At 41.7% G+C, this 20,344-nt stretch overlaps 4 protein-coding genes across 4 annotated transcripts in view; all 4 read right to left on the bottom strand.

The window, feature by feature from the left end:
* Window positions 1-20,344, bottom strand: part of LOC127914382 (uncharacterized) — a 402,938-nt gene that overhangs the window by 43,330 nt on the left and 339,264 nt on the right. The window lies entirely within an intron of this gene.
* LOC118365116 (gastrula zinc finger protein XlCGF17.1-like) overlaps window positions 1-20,344 on the bottom strand; it is a 148,289-nt gene that overhangs the window by 38,731 nt on the left and 89,214 nt on the right. The window lies entirely within an intron of this gene.
* LOC127914397 (zinc finger protein OZF-like) lies at window positions 7,195-10,362 on the bottom strand. Its single transcript, XM_052490236.1, has 2 exons — window positions 9,804-10,362; window positions 7,195-8,353 (listed from the first exon to the last, which is right to left on the bottom strand). Exons 1-2 carry the CDS (start codon window positions 10,087-10,089, stop codon window positions 7,326-7,328), a joined length of 1,314 nt encoding a protein of 437 aa, XP_052346196.1. The 5' UTR covers window positions 10,090-10,362; the 3' UTR covers window positions 7,195-7,325.
* Window positions 16,872-20,344, bottom strand: part of LOC118365103 (zinc finger protein 664-like) — a 37,843-nt gene continuing 34,370 nt past the window's right edge. The window contains exon 2 of the mRNA XM_052490233.1: window positions 16,872-18,431. Within this exon, the coding sequence (XP_052346193.1) occupies window positions 17,389-18,431 (1,043 nt within the window). The 3' untranslated portion in view covers window positions 16,872-17,388. The remainder of the gene's footprint in view (window positions 18,432-20,344) is intronic.

The following is a 20,344-nucleotide window of genomic DNA, read 5'->3' as shown; positions in this document are numbered from 1 at the left end:
TCTGGGATAACATGTTTTCCTCAGATGCCCCTGACTCGTTCATACGATTAACCATTTCTAAGAGTTCGGCTGGAATCTGTGTTAATATGCTTTCATATAACGTTCCTGGCTCGTTCATACGTTTAATAACTTCTAGGAGTTCGGCTGGAATCTGGGATAAGAGGCTTTCAACTGTCTCCCCGTGTTGCGTTAGTTCTGCCATTTTTGGATAATTAAGGTTGTTCGTTTTTTTGGGGGGGTCTTTCTGTAATGGTTGGTGTTACATGTATGATTTTAGCGTCTGTATTTGCGTTTTTTAATGGGGTTGCTGTTTAACATTCGTGGAATTGTTCTATGCCAGAATAACATATCGTCTCTGTACTGTCTCTCAATTAAATCCCCCAGTCGTTTGTATAGCAAAACATTCCTCGAATTCAAAGCCCTTGAAAATAATGTGAAAAACCTTTCTTGTTCGGGTGCAGGTACTGAGGCCGTAGAATTGACTGGGTCTATAAGGTTGGCCGCATCACAGAATAGCTGGTCATCAACATCTGACATGTCATTAAAAACAGGTCTCTCAGGTGTTTCATCGGGAATGCTCGGGGCGCCGGAACCCCCCCAGCTCTAGATGTATGTGGTCGTCTGTGCCGTTTTTCGCCGGGGCGGAGTCTGAATGAAAATAGTACATACATAATTACGTTATTAGATATAAAAAATATATATGTTAGCGACATACAAATGTCAAATACCTTTCCGTTATAATAATATATATTAACAATACATAGTTAAAATACCTCTGCTTTTTTGACGCTTGTTGTGACGAATCGCCGAAACCGGGGGTGTGTGACTTTTCCCCTCTAGCGTTCCCGATTCTGCTGGGCCTGTCTCCAGACAGTCTGAAAAAACATTATTTGTCCTTGTTTTAACATAGGCTGTCAACAGATCTATAACTAATAAAAAGACTTATAACTAATAACCAAACTGTATAATGGTCTCATACCGTGTCCCTGGAGCGACGGCTCGTGAAGCAGCAAGTTCCCGGCCCAACAGTAGTTTTCGGGTGGGCTTGATTCCGAGCAATGTACATGGACAACCAAGGCTCTTTGCTTGTTGCGGTCTGGAATATTTCGGGCGGGGGTCGATGTTCCCTGGATTCGCGGTGAGTTTGAAAAATCGCTCGTACAGAACGGTAGAATTGCATCAAAGTCCTGCGTGTCAGATGTCCATAACGCATCCTTTATCATTCCGGGTTGTATGTCGGCTGTAAATACATAAAATAGTTTTTTTAAATAGTACAACCTATTTTTAAAATGTTTATATATAAATGTTCTTGGGTATGTGTTTAATTATAAGGACTTACAACGAAAAAAGGCCGCTGGTGATTGCCTGCCAGACTTTTGCGCCTGTGAACCACCCTCATGTTGTTCCAGATCAGGTAAATCGCGTAAAAGCTGCGTAAATGTCGGGGAGCCTAGACACCATTAGACAATATCAACAGTTACACGATATATCTACACTTTTTTAAATATATATTTTTAAACTATATTGGCCTTTTGGCCTGAAATACCCAAATAACTAGGGGTTAATATTCCAATAATATTCAAACAAATCTTAAAATATGTTTTTCATTTACTCACCTCCAGAAATATCCATTATGCGAGATTCCCTTATTCAGAATATTATTATTATTATTATTTTAATCTGTCCGTGCAGCTCAATATTCGGGCCTTTATGTTTGCGCTAAAGCAATGCTAACAACGTTAAAAATAGTTCTGTCCCTAACTATCTAAAAGTACGGAATGAGTTTTTGAGAGATGTATGCTACACCCCACCCCCGGTATGTCTGTTTTAGAACCCCCCAAAAGGCTTTGAATTCAAAGTACCGTTCTGTCTGCATTGGGTTTGCTAGAATCCCTGTGTGTTGATTAGATATCAGTGTTTAACCAGGGCTGTAAGGCCTATATCTTGACAGGCCATATGACGGATAATGTAAACCTTGGTGTCACGTAGAGTAGGCCAGAAGGCTAAACTGGATAACCTAACCTCTATCAAAATAAAAAGATGGCGGAACCGCAAAAGTTATTCTGTGCAAAGGTGTTTATTTACAAGTGAATTCCGGAACAAAAACAACAGTACTGCCATCAACGTCTACCTTATGGGACAGCTTAAAACAATGCTGCCCCATCCACAGCTCAATCCAAAATGCCTTCCCCATTACTGAAAGAGAGGCTCCTTTTGTAGGGCTAGCCCCTCCCTCAGAACAATTAACCCTGGTTAATTAATCAATTAATAATGCAAACCTACATTTTAAAGGATATACATTGCAACACGGTTTTAAACAATATCACAACATAACATTTACAACATTACATCACTACTGACAATATCTTTCAATATGCCCATATGCATTAATGAGCCATTTGGGACAGGCACTATAAAGCCAACCCAATTCCCTGAGCTCAGGTCCTTTTCAGCATACCCGGAAGCTACAGAGATGGAGAGAGAGAAACAGAACAAACAAACAATGCGCTCATCCACAACATTGATAAGTATCATAATTATTGTATCTCTCAAATATGAACATTGACAAGTGTGAAATGCATGCACCAAGACAGAAGTTAATTTGTGTGTTGACCCACATTGTTAACTTATCTTATAATGGCGCAGGGAGGAGTGAAGAATATGTGTGTGCGTTAAAGAACCAAATGCTGCCCGCGGCCAGTGACGGACTTCTACGTCACACTTGGTTTCAAACGATTCTCTACAGATAGAGCTCTGGGACCCCTGGTTGAAACCCCCCACCTTAGGATTTATGTACCACACACACACACACACACACACACACACACACACACACACACACACACACACACACACACACACACACACACACACACACACACCTGTTGCTACGCCTCAAGACCCCTCCCACACACAAACACTGATTCTATTTTACTTCGCGACAGAGCTAGAAGACGTTGTTAAATAGGCTTTTCACATAGTTAAAGGGTGAGATATCGTTTTTTAAATTCCTTTTATTGAATTCCAAAATATTTCGTACAACCTTTAAGACATGTTTGAATTAAGTAACACCTTTGAATAATATTTAAACATGCAACACACGTGTTTTATGTATAAAATAAAAACCTTGGAGGCCGGTCTTTGTACATTATTACAAACTTTTAATAAAACGTAATGTTCATAACATACCCATGTAGGAATAGACTAATAATACAGATCTTACAGTTGTCGGCGCCATGGGGGCTATACATTTTCAAAAATTAACACCTACATTTTAACACACGTTATAATTCAAAAAATTGTACTATTTCTTCCAGATATAGGGGTCCTGTTAGCCCTGAACATTATCCGTTTCCAATTCCCCATCGCAAAGTCTTTTCCGCGCTCCGTTGAAGGTCTGTCCACTTTCCTGCCAGGGAAAGATCCGCCTTCGACCTTGTTGTTGTTCCGGGGTATGTCTCAACGATAACCTCGGCCATCTCCGTAATTGCTCACGATTTTCGAAAAGACTGTCCAGCTTATTCATCAGGGTTCTGAAAATGTGGTAATCGCGCCATTTAAAACTAAACATTATTTGAAAAAAAATTACATCCTTGCATGCTTTGGAGGATACAAATGAACTGACCGTTTTCGTAGCATTTGCCCTATCAAATTGTTCACATGCTAAAATTGTCACTCTGGAGTCCGGGGTATACCCCATGGAAGTGACTCTCAGAGCCATTAGATCCTGGCGTCCACAGACTTGTTCTTCCAACGCATATCCGGGCAGCCTTGAAGCACTCAGGACGCGTTCCATTTGACACAAAGCTAGCCTTATTTTAAGCCATTCTCGCATCCTTAGCGCTGGAGAAAAACTCTCGGGTTCTGCACAATAAAAGGGTTGGGACACGCTGTCTGTGAATATCTTAACCGTAGATTCCTCCGGGTTGAATATGTACGAAATATGTCCCTCGCTTGTACACAAAAATCCGTTAAAACATTCGGGAGCCTCAAACAAAATATCCTCCAAGCTTTTGGCGTTGGGTTCATGACATGAGCTACAGAGCACTCAGAGAATTCCCCTTGTAGACATATTTTAGATGTTTAATATTCAGGTCTTAAAAAATGGCTTGTTCTGGACATCTATAAAGCCTAGGCCCCAGATACATAAGCCTGGACATTCCTGCTTCATAGATAACAACCATAAGGGAGATAAAAACTGGGTGTACGGTCCCAAAAATTCAAACAACACCCTCCCCAGTTCAACCAGCCCCCCTAGACATCAAACAACAGGCCTATTTCAAAGCATAACATAAAGCTATAAAATAACACACACCCTCTAACACGTGAACACAGGAACAGGGGGCCGGGGCGGAGGCCCATATTCAGACATGTACACGTCATCATGACGTAAGGTCATCAATCAATCATTTTGACCCATGCCGTATCCTATCTCTCTCTCTCTCTCTATTAGGGACGTTTTTAAGCTGTAGAGACCACTATAATAATAGATATTGTGGACTACAGTATTTAACTAAAATAATATATTGGATGCATGATTAATGCGTTTTGTTGGTGGCCCGCTCTTTGATGGTATACACACGTTACAGTTTAGCTTCATCAATTCCTACATTATAAACAACATAATAAAGAGCAGGACTTACAGTTTAAACCTGCATTAGTTAGACAACTGCAGACAGTTTGTGCCCGTTTCCAAGATAGTACTTACGGTTGTTAATTAGATCCTTTGTCGCCTCCTCCTCCTCTTTCGATGTGAGTTATCTTCCCCTGTTCCTCCCCCTCTTCTTTTATTGGAACACCTTCTTAGTCCTCTTTCACTTTTTCTTCTTCTTTCACAGTAACAGCCTCGCCCTCTACTTGTTTTTGTATTGTAACATCCTTCTCTTCCTCCTCCTCTTTCACCAGAGTTTCTTTCTCCGTCCAGCAGACCTCCTCTTCTTTATCAGGAGGAGAGTAGCTTAGTGAACTCATGGTCGGGATGTTAGCTAGCTAGTTAGCATTAGCGAATAGCCTAGCAATAGGCAAATTTAAAACATCTGCCTGACTAACAATGTAAATATGAAAATAAATGGGGCAACTAGCTATAGAACAGAAGTATGACAAAAAAAGGTATTTTTAAAATGTATTTAATTTAATAATATTATATTGATACGTTGAAATGAAAGCATGTGTTGATTGATTAGTGAAGATTTGTAATGAATGAGAATGTAAACTTTACATCTAATGCTGCATTTAAGGCAATGTCATATTCATTCAGTCAAACAAACGCTCTGCAGCCTAGTTTAACAGTGATCTACGTTCTATGAATGCTGCTGGGAGCAAACTGGAGAAGACCTCGAGGAAAACAAAGCTAACTGTGCATCCCCAGGGACTGGTACATCACCAGACTGCATACAAACCTAACTGTGCATCCCCAGGCCCTCGTACATCACCAGACTGCATACAAACCTAACTGTGCATCCCCAGGCCCTGGTACATCACCAGACTGCATACAAACCTAACTGCATCCCCAGGCCCTGGTACATCACCAGAATGCATACAAACCTAATTGCATCCGCAGTCCCTGGTGTATCATTAGTCTGCATACAAACCTAACTGCATCCCCAGTCCCTGGTATATCACCAGACTGCATACAAACCTAATTGCATCCCCAGGCCCTGGTACATCACCAGAATGCATACAAACCTAATTGCATCCCCAGTCCCTGGTGTATCATTAGACTGCATACAAACCTAACTGCATCCCCAGTCCCTGGTATATCACCAGACTGCATACAAAGTGGCACTGAACACAAGTTATACTTTACCAATCTCATTTCAAATGGTGACGGGAGCCCCAGAAATATATTTTATGTAGTAAAGAAATTAGTTCAACCATTTTTCAAATCACCACATCCACAATAAAGAGCATTTACTTCACTGTCCAATCTACCCCTTGATTCAGACCTGTCTCTCTGCTTCACACTGAGCCTCCCAGCTGCAGCTTCACTGTACAATCTACACCTTTATTCAGACATGTCCCTCTGCTTCACACTGAGCCTCCCAGCTGCAGTTTCACCACATTCTCATTGAAAACCCCAACATCTGTCTCTGAAATGGTCCATAATATGAGGTCAACTACCTGCCCCTTGGACCCTGTTCCCACAGGACTCATACAATCATACATTTTTATTTATTTTATTTTTATTTCACCTTTATTTAACCAGGTAGGCTAGTTGAGAACAAGTTCTCATTTGCAACTGCGACCTGGCCAAGATAAAGCATAGCAGTGTGAACAGACAACACAGAGTTACAAATCACTAAACACTTTCTTAATTCAGGCATTGTGAATAATTCCCTTAAAACTGCCTCCATCAAACCAACCTTGAAAAATCTGCATGAACCCTTCTAGTCTGGCTCGATACTACAGAAGTACCTCTCTACCAACAATCTACATGAACCCTTCCAGTCTGGCTGTAAACAACTACAGAACTACCACTCTACCAACAATCTACATGAACCCTTCTAGTCTGGCTAGATACAACTACAGAACTACCTCCCAACTACAGGTGGCTGGTGGAACCTTAAATGGGGAGCCACCGTGCATCTATATCTGCATTGCTGTTTGGGATTTTAGGCTGAGTTTCTGTACATCACTTTGTGACATCGGCTGATGTAAAAAGGGCTTTATAAAGATACATTTGATGACAAGATGTGGAGACCATCATAGTATAGTAGTGGAGCTAGTACAATAACAAGGTGTGGAGACCATCACAGTATAGTAGTGGAGCTAGTACAATAACAAGGTGTGGAGACCATCACAGTATAGTAGTGGTACCAGACCACCATCAATTTCAACTGATTTGAGAAGAAATGGGGAATTATTTCTTAGTGTAAGGGTGCCAATATATTTGGCTGAAGCTGTATCCAATCAAAGTAATTTAGCATTATTCAAATCATATATCAAATCAAATTCAAGGTTGGAGTGAAGAATAGCTAAATTAAATAATCTATATAATAACTTAATAGACTATTGTCTTGTCCAGGTGAAGTGCTTGTACATCAAGCTGCCTCACATTACAGAAACAGCTACAAGCCAAGGCTACTTACTTCCTTATATAATCATTTACATTTAACAATATCCAAATCATATCATGAACAACAGAGGGTTTATACTTGTACACAATCAATCAAAACTCATAATGAAAACGAAATACACATTTTAAAATATTTAATTTGATTTTAGACATGATCAAGATGAAAAAACAAAAACAGGCCTATTTTCTTGATCAGATTTTCATTTAAACAATATGATTTAATGTGACAAACAAAAACACAAATTCTCAGTCAAAAACACAAGTCAGAACACAGTCTCTCTATTCTCTCATGTGATTTCAGGTCTTCTGACTGGGAAAATATCTTTCCACATTGAGAGCAGTGGTATGTCTTCTCTTCCTGTGTATGTATTCTTTCATGCTTATTCAGATGCCTTAACCGGTTAAATCTCTTTCCACAGTGGGAGCAGTGGTAGGTCTTATCCCCTCCTGTGTGTGTCCTCTCATGCCTTGTCAGACCCCCTAACTTGGTAAAACTCTTTCCACACAGGGAGCAGTGGTAGGGCTTATCCCCTCCTGAGTGTGTCCTCTCATGCCTTGTCAGACCCTCTAACTTGGTAAAACTCTTTCCACACAGGGAGCATCGGTAGGGCTTTTCTTGTGGGTGTATCCTCTCATGCTGTTTCAAGTTCACTAAACCCATAAAATTCTTTCCACACTGGGAACATTGATAAGGCTTCTCTCCTGTATGTATTCCTTCATGTAATTTCATGGACTTTAACTGGGTAAAACTCTTTCCACACAGGGAGCATTGGTAAGGCTTTGTTCCTGTGTGTCTCCTCTCATGCTGTTTCAAGCTCACTAAACCCCTAAAACTCTTTCCACACTGAGAACAGTGATAAGGCTTCTCTCCTGTGTGTGTCCTCTTGTGCCGATTTAGGTTCCCTAACTGGGTAAAATTCTTTCCACAGTGGGAACATTGAAAAGGATTTTCTCCCGTGTGTATTCTCTTGTGTGATTTCAGACTCCCTAACCAGGTAAAAGTCATTCCACATTTGGAGCAGTGGTAAGGCTTCTCTCCAGAGTGGATTCTCTTATGTATTAATAGGTAACCTAATTCGTTAAAACTCTTTCCACACTGGGAGCATTGGAAAGGTTTTTCTCCTGTGTGTGTCCTCTCATGCCTATGCAGGTTCCCTAACTTGGTAAAACTCTTTCCACAGTGGGAGCAGTGATGTCCTCCTTTTGCTTTGGGCGTCTCTGGGTCTGATTCCCCTGAAGGACTCTTTCCGTTGTCAGAGGGAGAGTCTGGTTTCTCTCCTGTCAAAGACAAACAGATTATCTAGTTACTTAGTTGTCTACTGTGCTGTACTGTGTGGCCAAACTTGTGAAACATATACAGTGGGGCAAAAAAGTACAAATTGTGCAAGTTCTCCCACTTAAAAAGATGAGAGAGGCCTGTAATTTTCACCATAGGTACACTTCAACTATGACAGACAAAATGATTTTTTTAAATCCAGAAAATCACATTGTAGGATTTTTAATTAATCTTTCTGCAAATTATGGTGTAAAATAAGTATTTGGTCAATAACAAAAGTTTATCTCAATACTTTGTTATATACCCTTTGTTGGCAATGACAGAGGTCAAATGTTTTCTGTAAGTCTTCACAAGGTTTTCACACACTGTTGCTGGTATTTTGGCCCATTCCTCCATGCAGATCTCCTGATGTCTGTCCTTATTAGGACTCGTAGACTATGTGTCTCTTCTGACATTCCTTCAGCATCTTCATGTCCTAAAAATATATGGCCTATGTCTATAGTCCATCAGTTGGTCATGTGGCTGACCCCCTCCTTTGTATGTCCCTCTGACCTTGGTTTGTCCAGCTGTCCTATGCTCTCACGGCCTTACTCTGGCCTCCTGTCCTATACAATAGACAATGCATTTTACCAGAATGGCAAATGCACTCTAAGTGTATCTTTCTCTTGTGTTACAGTATTATGTTCCTCCCTATATGTACATCTTTCTCCCACAGTTGTTACGTAACATTTTTTTTAAACCTTTATTTTACTAGGCAAATCAGTCAAGAACAAATTCTTAATTTCAATGACGGTTTAGGAACAGTGGGTTACCTGCCTTGTTCAGGGGCAGAACGACAGATTTTTACCTTGTCAGCTCGGGGATTCGATCTTGCAACCTTTCTGTTCCTGGCCCAAAGGTCGAATCACTAGGCTATCTGCCACCCCGGCAACTCTGATAAAAACATTATAGGAGTTGCCTCCAAATCACTATGCATATTCATGCTAGTAGCTTAGCATCTCTCTCCATTGAATACAGGCGGTTGAAGTACAATAAGAACATGTATCCACCAATCCAAAGAAAGGATAGGTGGGAGCTAGACAACCCGCTTGGCCACTTTGTGGACAACGACTCCCCTTGTTAGGGCAGAGAGACATCTTGTCAGTATATCCACAATCTTTGGTGTAGCCAACCCAACTCTCGCATGGCAATATTGGGGGGCTCGGTGTGTATTAAAACATCACCACACGAAAATCACTACATGTCGTGCCCCCCAGTCTGGGGTCAGCAGATAGACCCTTCTCAAATATATATGTTAAGTCACTTTTTGGAAACGGAAAGGAGAAAACAAGGGGTAGCTTACTCTCTACGTCGTCTGATTCTAGACTTCATACTAGGGCCCTCCGTTGAAGAGGTATTGACAGGCCAACTCCGAATATCCAAAGTTAAAAACAAATTTAAGGCGGTACTTACTGGTGTTAATCAGATCTCCTATCTCCACCTCTTCATCTTTCAATGTGACAGTAATCTCCCCTTCCATCTTCACTCCAAAAACGGCATCCTCCTCTTTCTCTTCCTCCTCTTCTTTTACAGTAACATCCTCCTCCTCTTTCACTCTGAACGAGTCTTTCTCTTCTTCTTTCACTGTAACAGCCTCAACCTCTACCTCTTTCACAACAATGTTCAGCCCCAGAGCTTCTTTCTCCGTCCAGCAGACCTCCTCTTCTTTAACAGGAGGGGAGTAGTTTAGGGAGCTCATGGTCAGGGAAGTTAGCTAGCTAGCATTAGCGGCTAGTGCTAACTTAACCAGCCAGCTACTATAGCTGACTAATAAAAAATAACGTAATATGAAATTAAATAGGTTAGATACGACAGAAGTGTGTCTAAAACACAGTATCTAATATACACCGAAAGCGTATAATTAGCTTGAATCTTTCGGCTATGTTGGCTTGCAAGCTACCAAGGTGGTTGACGAGCTATTTCTGAAGAACCGTCCACGAGATTACACGTCACGCTGGCAGGTGTCGCCAGAAAGACGCACATCGCCGCCTGCTGACTGGAGGGGAAACGCAGTTGAGGATCATATTTTATTTTCAGACAATGATTCTTTTTAAATGGATTTAATTAAATAATACTATTATTTTGAGACATACAAAGAATGGAATGTGTTGAATGATTAGTGTGAATAAAACAATGTTTACTAGAGCTCATTTAAGGCAGTTTCATTAAGTAAAACAACATCTAAATAAGTAGCTAGCTACTGAAGGTCTATACTGCTCCTACATGGTGTAACAATATATCATGTAGATGTATATAATGAACAGACTAGGTCTATACTGCTCCTACAAGGTGTAACAATACATCATGTAGATGTATATAATGAACATACTAGGTCTATACTGATGTATATAATGAACAGACTAGGTCTATACTGCTCCTACAAGGTGTAACAATACATCATGTAGATGTATATAATGAACAGACTTGGTCTATACTGCTCCTACATGATGTAACAATAAATCATGTAGATGTATATATGATGAACAGACTAGGTCTATACTGCTCCTACATGATGTAACAATACACTCACTACCTTTCAAAAGTTTGGGGTCACTTAGAATTGTCCTTATTTAATTTATCATTTATAAAAACCTGTTTTTGCTTTGTCATTATGCGGTATTGTGATGTCATTATGGTCTATTGTGATGTCATTATGGGGTATTGTGTGTGGATTGATGAGGATTTTTCTTTATTTTATACATTTTCAAATAAAGCAGTAACAACAAAATGTAGAAAACGTGAAGGGGTCTGAATACTTTCCGAATGCACTGTATATATAGGGGCAGTACTTAGTGACATCCCTTCATGAAACAGGAGGTACAAATATATAACAGGTTCAAAATATCAACATTCAACGTATCAAATTATTTGACCAAGCTGGAAGTTTAAATGCCAGCCCAGCCACAATCCTAGAGGTTCACTGATGATCAACCTCCTCCTTCACATCTGACTCCAGAAGATCAACCTCCTCCTTCACATCTGACTCCTGATGATCAACCTCCTCCTTCACGTCTGACTCCTGATGATCAACCTCCTCCTTCACATCTGACTCCTGATGATCAACCTCCTCCTTCACATCTGACTCCTGATGATCAACCTCCTCCTTCAAATCTGACGCCTGATGATCAACCTCCTCCTTCACATCTGACTCCTGATGATCAACCTCCTCCTTCACATCTGACTCCTGATGATCAACCTCCTCCTTCAAATCTGACGCCTGATGATCAACCTCCTCCTTCACATCATGTTATGGTTACTATAACTAGCTATAACGTGTTTGTTATGGTTGCTATAACGTGTTTGTTATGGTTACTATAACTAGCTATACTGTGTTTGTTATGGTTACTATAACTAGCTATACCGTGTTTGTTATGCTACTATAACTAGCTATACCGTGTTTGTTATGTTACTATAACTAGCTATACCGTGTTTGTTATGTTACTATAACTAGCTATACCGTGTTTGTTATGTTACTATAACTAGCTTAAGGGGATGGGGGGGGTAGTATATGGCCAATATATCACGGTTAAGTCTCTGCACGGCCCGGGAAACGTCTGCAGTGGCCAATCAGCATTTACTGTGATATGGCCTCAGCAGAACTCTGACATACTTCTCCCGCCCGCCCCCAGCTACCTTCAACCTGAGCAGCTCAGAGCTGTTGTGAAGGAAGTGAGTTTGTGTTTATACAGGAAGTCCCTTCACATCCTCCTGCCCCCCCATCTGAGCTACCTTCAACCTGTCATGTCAATGCGGAGCAATCGTCCGCATCGTAACTATTGTAAAGTGACTGTTCCACTGGATGTCATAAGGTGAATGCACCAATTTGTAAGTTAGAAAGTTGTCTGTCAGAAGTACAATTATACAATGTACATTTACATTTAAGTCATTTAGCAGACGCTCTTATCCAGAGCGACTTACAAATTGGTGCATTCACCTTATGACATCCAGTGGAACAGCCACTTTACAATAGTGCATCTAAATCTTTTAAGGGGGGGGTGAGAAGGATTACTTTATCCTATCCTAGGTATTCCTTAAAGAGGTGGGGTTTCAGGTGTCTCCGGAAGGTGGTGATTGACTCCGCTGTCCTGGCGTCGTGAGGGAGTTTGTTCCACCATTGGGGGGCCAGAGCAGCGAACAGTTTTGACTGGGCTGAGCGGGAACTGTACTTCCTCAGTGGTAGGGAGGCGAGTAGGCCAGAGGTGGATGAACGCAGTGCCCTTGTTTGGGTGTAGGGCCTGATCAGAGCCTGGAGGTACTGAGGTGCCGTTCCCCTCACAGCTCCGTAGGCAAGCACCATGGTCTTGTAGCGGATGCGAGCTTCAACTGGAAGCCAGTGGAGAGAGCGGAGGAGCGGGGTGACGTGAGAGAACTTGGGAAGGTTGAACACCAGACGGGCTGCGGCGTTCTGGATGAGTTGTAGGGGTTTAATGGCACAGGCAGGGAGCCCAGCCAACAGCGAGTTGCAGTAATCCAGACGGGAGATGACAAGTGCCTGGATTAGGACCTGCGCCGCTTCCTGTGTGAGGCAGGGTCGTACTCTGCGGATGTTGTAGAGCATGAACCTACAGGAACGGGCCACCGCCTTGATGTTAGTTGAGAACGACAGGGTGTTGTCCAGGATCACGCCAAGGTTCTTAGCGCTCTGGGAGGAGGACACAATGGAGTTGTCAACCGTGATGGCGAGATCATGGAACGGGCAGTCCTTCCCCGGGAGGAAGAGCAGCTCCGTCTTGCCGAGGTTCAGCTTGAGGTGGTGATCCGTCATCCAAACTGATATGTCTGCCAGACATGCAGAGATGCGATTTGCCACCTGGTCATCAGAAGGGGGAAAGGAGAAGATTAATTGTGTGTCGTCTGCATAGCAATGATAGGAGAGACCATGTGAGGTTATGACAGAGCCAAGTGACTTGGTGTATAGCGAGAATAGGAGAGGGCCTAGAACAAAGCCCTGGGGGACACCAGTGGTGAGAGCGCGTGGTGAGGAGACAGATTCTCGCCACGCCACCTGGTAGGAGCGACCTGTCAGGTAGGACGCAATCCAAGCGTGGGCCGCGCCGGAGATGCCCAACTCGGAGAGGGTGGAGAGGAGGATCTGATGGTTCACAGTATCGAAGGCAGCCGATAGGTCTAGAAGGATGAGAGCAGAGGAGAGAGAGTTAGCTTTAGCAGTGGGGAGCGCCTCCGTGATACAGAGAAGAGCAGTCTCAGTTGAATGACTAGTCTTGAAACCTGACTGATTTGGATCAAGAAGGTCATTCTGAGAGAGATAGCGGGAGAGCTGGCCAAGGACGGCACGTTCAAGAGTTTTGGAGAGAAAAGAAAGAAGGGATACTGGTCTGTAGTTGTTGACATCGGAGGGATTGAGTGTAGGTTTTTTCAGAAGGGTGCAACTCTCGCTCTCTTGAAGACGGAAGGGACGTAGCCAGCGGTCAGGGATGAGTTGATGAGCGAGGTGAGGTAAGGGAGAAGGTCTCCGGAAATGGTCTGGAGAAGAGAGGAGGGGATAGGGTCAAGCGGGCAGGTTGTTGGGCGGCCGGCCGTCACAAGATGCGAGATTTCATCTGGAGAGAGAGGGAGAAAGAGGTCAGAGCACAGGGTAGGGCAGTGTGAGCAGAACCAGCAGTGTCGTTTGACTTAGCAAACGAGGATCGGATGTCGTCGACCTTCTTTTCAAAATGGTTGACGAAGTCATCTGCAGAGAGGGAGGGGGGGGGAGGATGATTCAGGAGGGAGGAGAAGGTGGCAAAGAGCTTCCTAGGGTTAGAGGCAGATGCTTGGAATTTAGAGTGGTAGAAAGTGGCTTTAGCAGCAGAGACAGAGGAGGAAAATGTAGAGAGGAGGGAGTGAATGGATGCCAGGTCCGCAGGGAGGCGAGTTTTCCTCCATTTCCGCTCGGCTGCCCGGAGCCCACACATTTGCTTCACTGGCACCACACAAATCACCAGTTCACAATGAAAGATTCCAGATGCCAAAAACCTCAAAGTGATCAGAACTTGGAGAGAATTGGGTGAAGGCCTTCCTCTTTGAGACAGAGAGGAAAGTCTAGGCTCAAGCAGAGATATTATCTCCAATGCATTTTCTTTGTACATAGGAAAGCGGTCTCAAAGTAATGTAATGGATGACTCATATCCACCAGTACTGTTCTGGCCTCTGTAGTGCATGTTGGTCTTCATTTAGACATTCCACATAGTCCAGGCTCCCTCACAAACAGCACGAAGCAGAAGTTAAACCTGCCTCTTTGAAATATTAATTTAAGCTTCCATTTAGTCTTGGAGTAGCTCTAATTCTCCCTCTTGCAATCGGCTTTGCTTAGTCCAGAACAGGCTAAATCTACGACTATTTTAATATAAGTCTGTGCAAGTCGCTTTGGGTTAAGACAGCTCAAACAAGCATTTTGGTCTGGGACTAAACTTAAGCCTTTAATGTGAAACCGGGCCTGAGTGTTGTATATAATATGACTAAATGTGTTTCTGTGTTGCAGGGGCAGTCAATAAATAGAACAGCAAGGCCACAGAACATGACATAAGCAGAGCTGTGGGAGACTACCTCAACACCCTGGTAGAGCCAGGGGTGGTGTTTACCACTCCACCACATCTTCAGCAGGCTTAAACTGTTTTTCATATTAAGATGGACCAAGAAATGTGTTGCTTTTACACATATTTGTTCATTGGTTTGGCAAGAGTCTTGGTCAGTCAATGAGTTCATTTGTTTGTTCAAATAAAATCAAGCTTTATTTAAACAGCACATTTCAGACATGGATGGAAGGTGATGGCTTCACAGAAAATAAACAATATTTAGTACACAACATACATGAGGATATAAAACAAGACTAACAACTGGAAGTCTAATGAGCATTCTAAGGAAATGCCATTGATTAAAATATAAAAAATTTCATGCAACATCCAACCCAAAATATATGTTTGTTTTACTACATTGTTTGTTATTACGTTCCCGAGCAGGAAAACCAGAAATGTCACATAAATAGAAGAGGGAACTAACAAAGAGTCACTGACAGCAACCATGACACCCACTAAATCTGCCCGAGAAGAGGCAAACAGAAGAAAAACCCACAACAAACTAAAAGACAGGAAGCAAACCAAAAAGGTGGCTCAACTAAAAGGTGTTGACTCTCCACATTTATCAAGACAACTGGAGCACTGGGCCAGACACTCTTAAATAAAACCTGGACCAGCTCAGGTGAAACACCTTCCCACTAACGAGATGGACAAGCCAGCACATGTGTAACACATACTGACTAACGAGGTGACACCAATCAGTGCGTCCTAAGTGCTAACGTGCAATACGTGTTAACGGGCTATACGTGCTAACGGGCTATACGTGCTAAAGTCCAACCTCAAAGCATAAATGGAAAAACCAAAGCCTGTAACACCTTCCCCCTTAAGAAAACAAATATAACCTATATTTTTGTTGGACAAGTTTGCTTACCACCAACAGAAAAAAAAAAAAATTCACATGATAATCAACTACAATGCTTCACCTTCACCAATATAAACATGGTGTCTACTGGCTGTCAACAATTAAGAAAAAACACTTATTTCTAAATATTAATATACAATCGTATGATTTTTTTTCTCCTTTTTCTTTCTATAGAATCCTAAAACTCTTTAGCTTCTAGAACTCGTCTTCCTAAAACTCATTAGCTTCTAGAACTCCTCGTTCTAAAACTCACTCGTTTCTAGAACTCTCCTTAATATCAGTAGTATCTCCTCCCCTTGGAACGAGCCCAAACAAAACTCATCTCCAATAAAGAAAAATGTGCAGTCAAAATAAATTGTGATCCATGGCAACGCACTGGCTAAACACAAAACTTTTTGACTGCCCACCCTTGAGACAATCAGCAACCAACGGACATGTCTGATTTCAAGAGGAAACTCCTGCAATATCCGTAGTAACTTTCCACCTCACTGCAGAGCTTCTTTCTCTTTTCCGGGTTCAGTAGATAGGCATGTTGTTGGATCGGGGCCCAGTCCCCAATGTCATGCTCTAGTAAATTTGGGTTGGCACATCCGAGAATGAGCCCTGATATTATAAAAGCAGGGCAACAATGTCAATATAATGGTACCCAAAAATGGTCAGTTGATTGCATAAATAATTATTAAATTGTAAATATGAAATATCAAAACCAAATGTACACCTCTTTGTTAATATGTATTGACAATAATTAACTGAATGGGGAGGCATGGAATAATAAAACATGCATCTTTTGTCAGGCTGGATGTTTGAAATATGAGGTGATTTGAGACATGCTTCTTCAGTAGTGGAATAAAGACAATTAGCACTTGAATGTTGTCACGAAATGCTGGAGTGATGTAGGATTGTTAAGAAAATTGATTATAGACCAATTTATTATACTGCGTCCATGTGTATAGGCTGCAAGTACATTGAAACTAAATCACTGATATCGATTAGGGGGGAAATCAGATTGTACGGGCTTTTGAAACTAACACAACAACAAAAACATGGAAATGGGAGATATATTTTACCACCCTGGTTAGAGGACAACCTGGAGAAGACAGTCAGCTACATTTTGAGTTTATGGGTCCCCAACACTAAGAGAAACACAACACGTATTTGTCATCACTCATATTGCGCAAGAGAGGGGGGGACAACATGTTAAAATTAACAGCTCAGAAACCACACAGAATCTGTGAATAATGTGTACATCACTGGTTAGAGGACAATTTCTAGAAAAGAGCTTGCTACATTTAAGTGCTGCATTTTGATTCAAGTGGGTCACTAACGTGGTAAGTATAACACAACTCTTTTTGTTACTCACTTTGTCAAATCATATAAATAGTACTCATTCATTTCAGAGCCTGGATTTTCCCCCTGAGGTTAATAGCCATATCCTGTTGAAATCAATAGAACAAGGGGCAAACATTTAGGGTTCTACATTGTGACATTAAAATACTCCTACTACAATGTTAAAACATTCTACATTGTGACATTATTTCATTGATATCATGAAACAACTCGTTCATGTATGTATTGTCTGATGTTTTATCAGAGATCTTTTATCAGAGTATCTCTTCCCACATTGATCACAGCCATGAGGTTTCTCTCCTGTGTGTGTTCTCAGATGTACTATCAGAGTGTTTGGCTGAGTAAAACTCTTCCCACATTGATTACAGCTATAAGATTGCTCTGTGTGTGTTCGCTGATGTGTAGTCAGATAGTTAGATGCAACAAACCTCTTCCCACATTGATCACAGCCATAAGGTTTCTCTCCGGTGTGTGCTCTTTGGTGCACTATCAGGCTGCCTGATTGAGTAAAACTCTTCCCACATTGATCACAGCCATAAGGTTTCTCTCCAGTGTGTATTCTTTGGTGTGATTTCAGGCTGCCTGACTGAGTAAAACTCTTCCCACATTGATCACAGCCATAAGGTTTATATCCTGTGTGTGTTCTCTGGTGCACTAGCAGGTTGCCTGACTGAGCAAAACTCTTCCCACATTGATCACAGCTGTAAGATTTCTCTCCAGTGTGAATTCTCAGGTGTCCTTGCAGTGAATTTAACCTCGAGTAATGTTTCCCACAGTAAGAGCAGCAGAAATTTTTCTCTCCTGTGTGAATTCTTTGGTGTACTTTTAGTGAATCTAATCTTGAGAAACTTTTCCCACAGTCAGAGCAGTGGTTAGGTTTCTCTCCTGTGTGTGTTCTCTGGTGCACTACCAGACAGCCTGACTGAGTAAAACTCTTCCCACATTGATCACAGCTATAAGGTTTCTCTCCTGTGTGAATTCTCTGGTGTACTTTTAGTGAATCTGAACATGAGTAACTCTTCCCACAGTAAAAACAGTGGTGAGATTTCTCTCCTGTGTGTACTCGCTGGTGTATTTTAAGTTCTGATGAAGATTTGCAACATTTCCCACAGTCAGAGCAGCAGTGAGATGTCTTTCCTGTGGGTTTCTGCTGGTGTTTCTTGAGGTGTTCTGATGTGGAGAGACTCTTCTCTGCCTCGTCAGCATCATGATGTTGTTGAGGCTCCCGAGAGGATCCACGATAGTCTCGTCTCTCTTCTGTGTGAACGACAAAGTCAGACAGATGGTTAAAGGCCCACAACAACAGAAATACACTGTAAAAGGGGTTGCCAACATTCATGTTGTACAACAATTGACGTCTGTAATGAATGTTAAAATTATTTGACAATCGTCTTAAAATGAGAAAGAAAAGTCATATTTTGTCTTAAGACAGTCAAGTGAGAAAGTCCTATTTTGTCTTATTTTCACATTAGTAAAAACATCGATGATTGTAGGCTAGAAGAAAGTTATTACAGTTGCTGAACGCCTAAGCAGTGTGCCAGACGACTTTTGGTCTCCAATATAGGCCTCTTTCTGTGTTTAATAAAATTGCGGTACAAGGGCGATACGCACACAATCTGATTGCAGAAACAAACAAAAATGGTGAGTGAAGATTTTCATTTTTCACAATGTATTCTGAATATTACAGCACACTATCAGTGCAAGATCAGGAGTGCTACTCAAGGAAACTCACATTAACTTCTTTGGGATAGGGGGCACTATTTTCACGTCCGGATGAAAAGCATGCCCAGAGTAAACTGCCTGCTACGCAGGCCCAGAAGCTAGGATGTGCATATTATTAGTTGATAAGAGGATAGAAAACACTTTGAAGTTTCTAAAACTGTTTAAATGATGTCTGTGAGTATAACAGAACTCATATTGCAGGCGGAAACCTGAGAAAAATCCAATCAGCAAGTGGGAAATCTGAGGTTTGTAGTTTTTCAAGTGATTGCTGATTATATACATAATTTGACATGTTTCTACAAACTGTAATGGAACTTTTTTTACTTTTCGTCTGGACTTAGTGCCCGTGCTTTGTGCATTTGGATTAGTGAACTAAACGCCCCCAAAAAAAGAGGTATTTGGACATAAATTATGGACTTTATCGAACAAAATAAACATTTGTTGTGGAACTGGGATTCTTGAGAGTGCATTCCGATGAAGATCAAAGGTAAGTGAGTATTTATAACCCTATTTCTGACGTTTGTTGACTCCACAACTTGCCGGGTATCTGTATGGCTTGTTTTGGTGGCTGAGCGCTGTACTCAGATTATTGCATGGTGTGCTTTCGCGGGTAAAGCTTTTTTGAAATCTGACACAGCGGTTGCATTAAGGAGAAGTTTATCTTTAAGCTCTGTGTCTATTTACGAATTCACCACAGTGGGGTAAACTCAGGGGAGTTCTCATAGGCTGACAGAAAAAACAGCCTCCATTTACAGGTTGCTTATGAGTGCATTTCACACTACTTTGGATTATAATTGTAAGGCTTGCTTGAATGTCCTGTGTGTTATTGATGCAAATCAATTGCTTTATACTTAATATAAGTGTCGAACAAATTGGCCCATAACTTCACCTAACAACAACATAAATGACAGTATTGATTTGGGTGTTGTCAATAAAGTTAAGGTGACTCTCGGATAGAACCATTGGATTTAGCAAACTCAAATTATTTATAATTTCTGTGCCCATGAAAACTGTTTTCCCAGCGTAACATAGGGACACACTAAATGTTACGTGGTTAGAGTGCATTTCAGAGATCTGAATACAAAAAACTGTCCCACAGCAAGATTGAGTGTTTAAGTTGAAGTTCATCATATGACAAGCTTATATCAAACATCTCCAATCAAAAATCAAATCCAGAGTCGGCTTTCTATTCCGCAACAAAGCCTCCTTCACTCACGCTGCCAAGCTTACCCTAGTAAAACTGACTATCCTACCGATCCTCGACTTCGGCGATGTCATCTACAAAATGGCTTCCAACACTCTACTCAGCAAACTGGATGCAGTCTATCACAGTGCCATCCGTTTTGTCACTAAAGCACCTTATACCACCCACCACTGCGACTTGTATGCTCAAGTCGGCTGGCCCTCACTACATATTCGTCGCCAGACCCACTGGCTCCAGGTCATCT

Source organism: Oncorhynchus keta, chromosome 32 (assembly GCF_023373465.1).
Source record: "Oncorhynchus keta strain PuntledgeMale-10-30-2019 chromosome 32, Oket_V2, whole genome shotgun sequence".
In the NCBI taxonomy this organism is placed as follows: domain Eukaryota; kingdom Metazoa; phylum Chordata; class Actinopteri; order Salmoniformes; family Salmonidae; genus Oncorhynchus; species Oncorhynchus keta.
The sequence above is the reverse complement of the archived record's forward strand: the minus strand, read 5'-3'. Positions and strand labels throughout refer to the sequence as shown.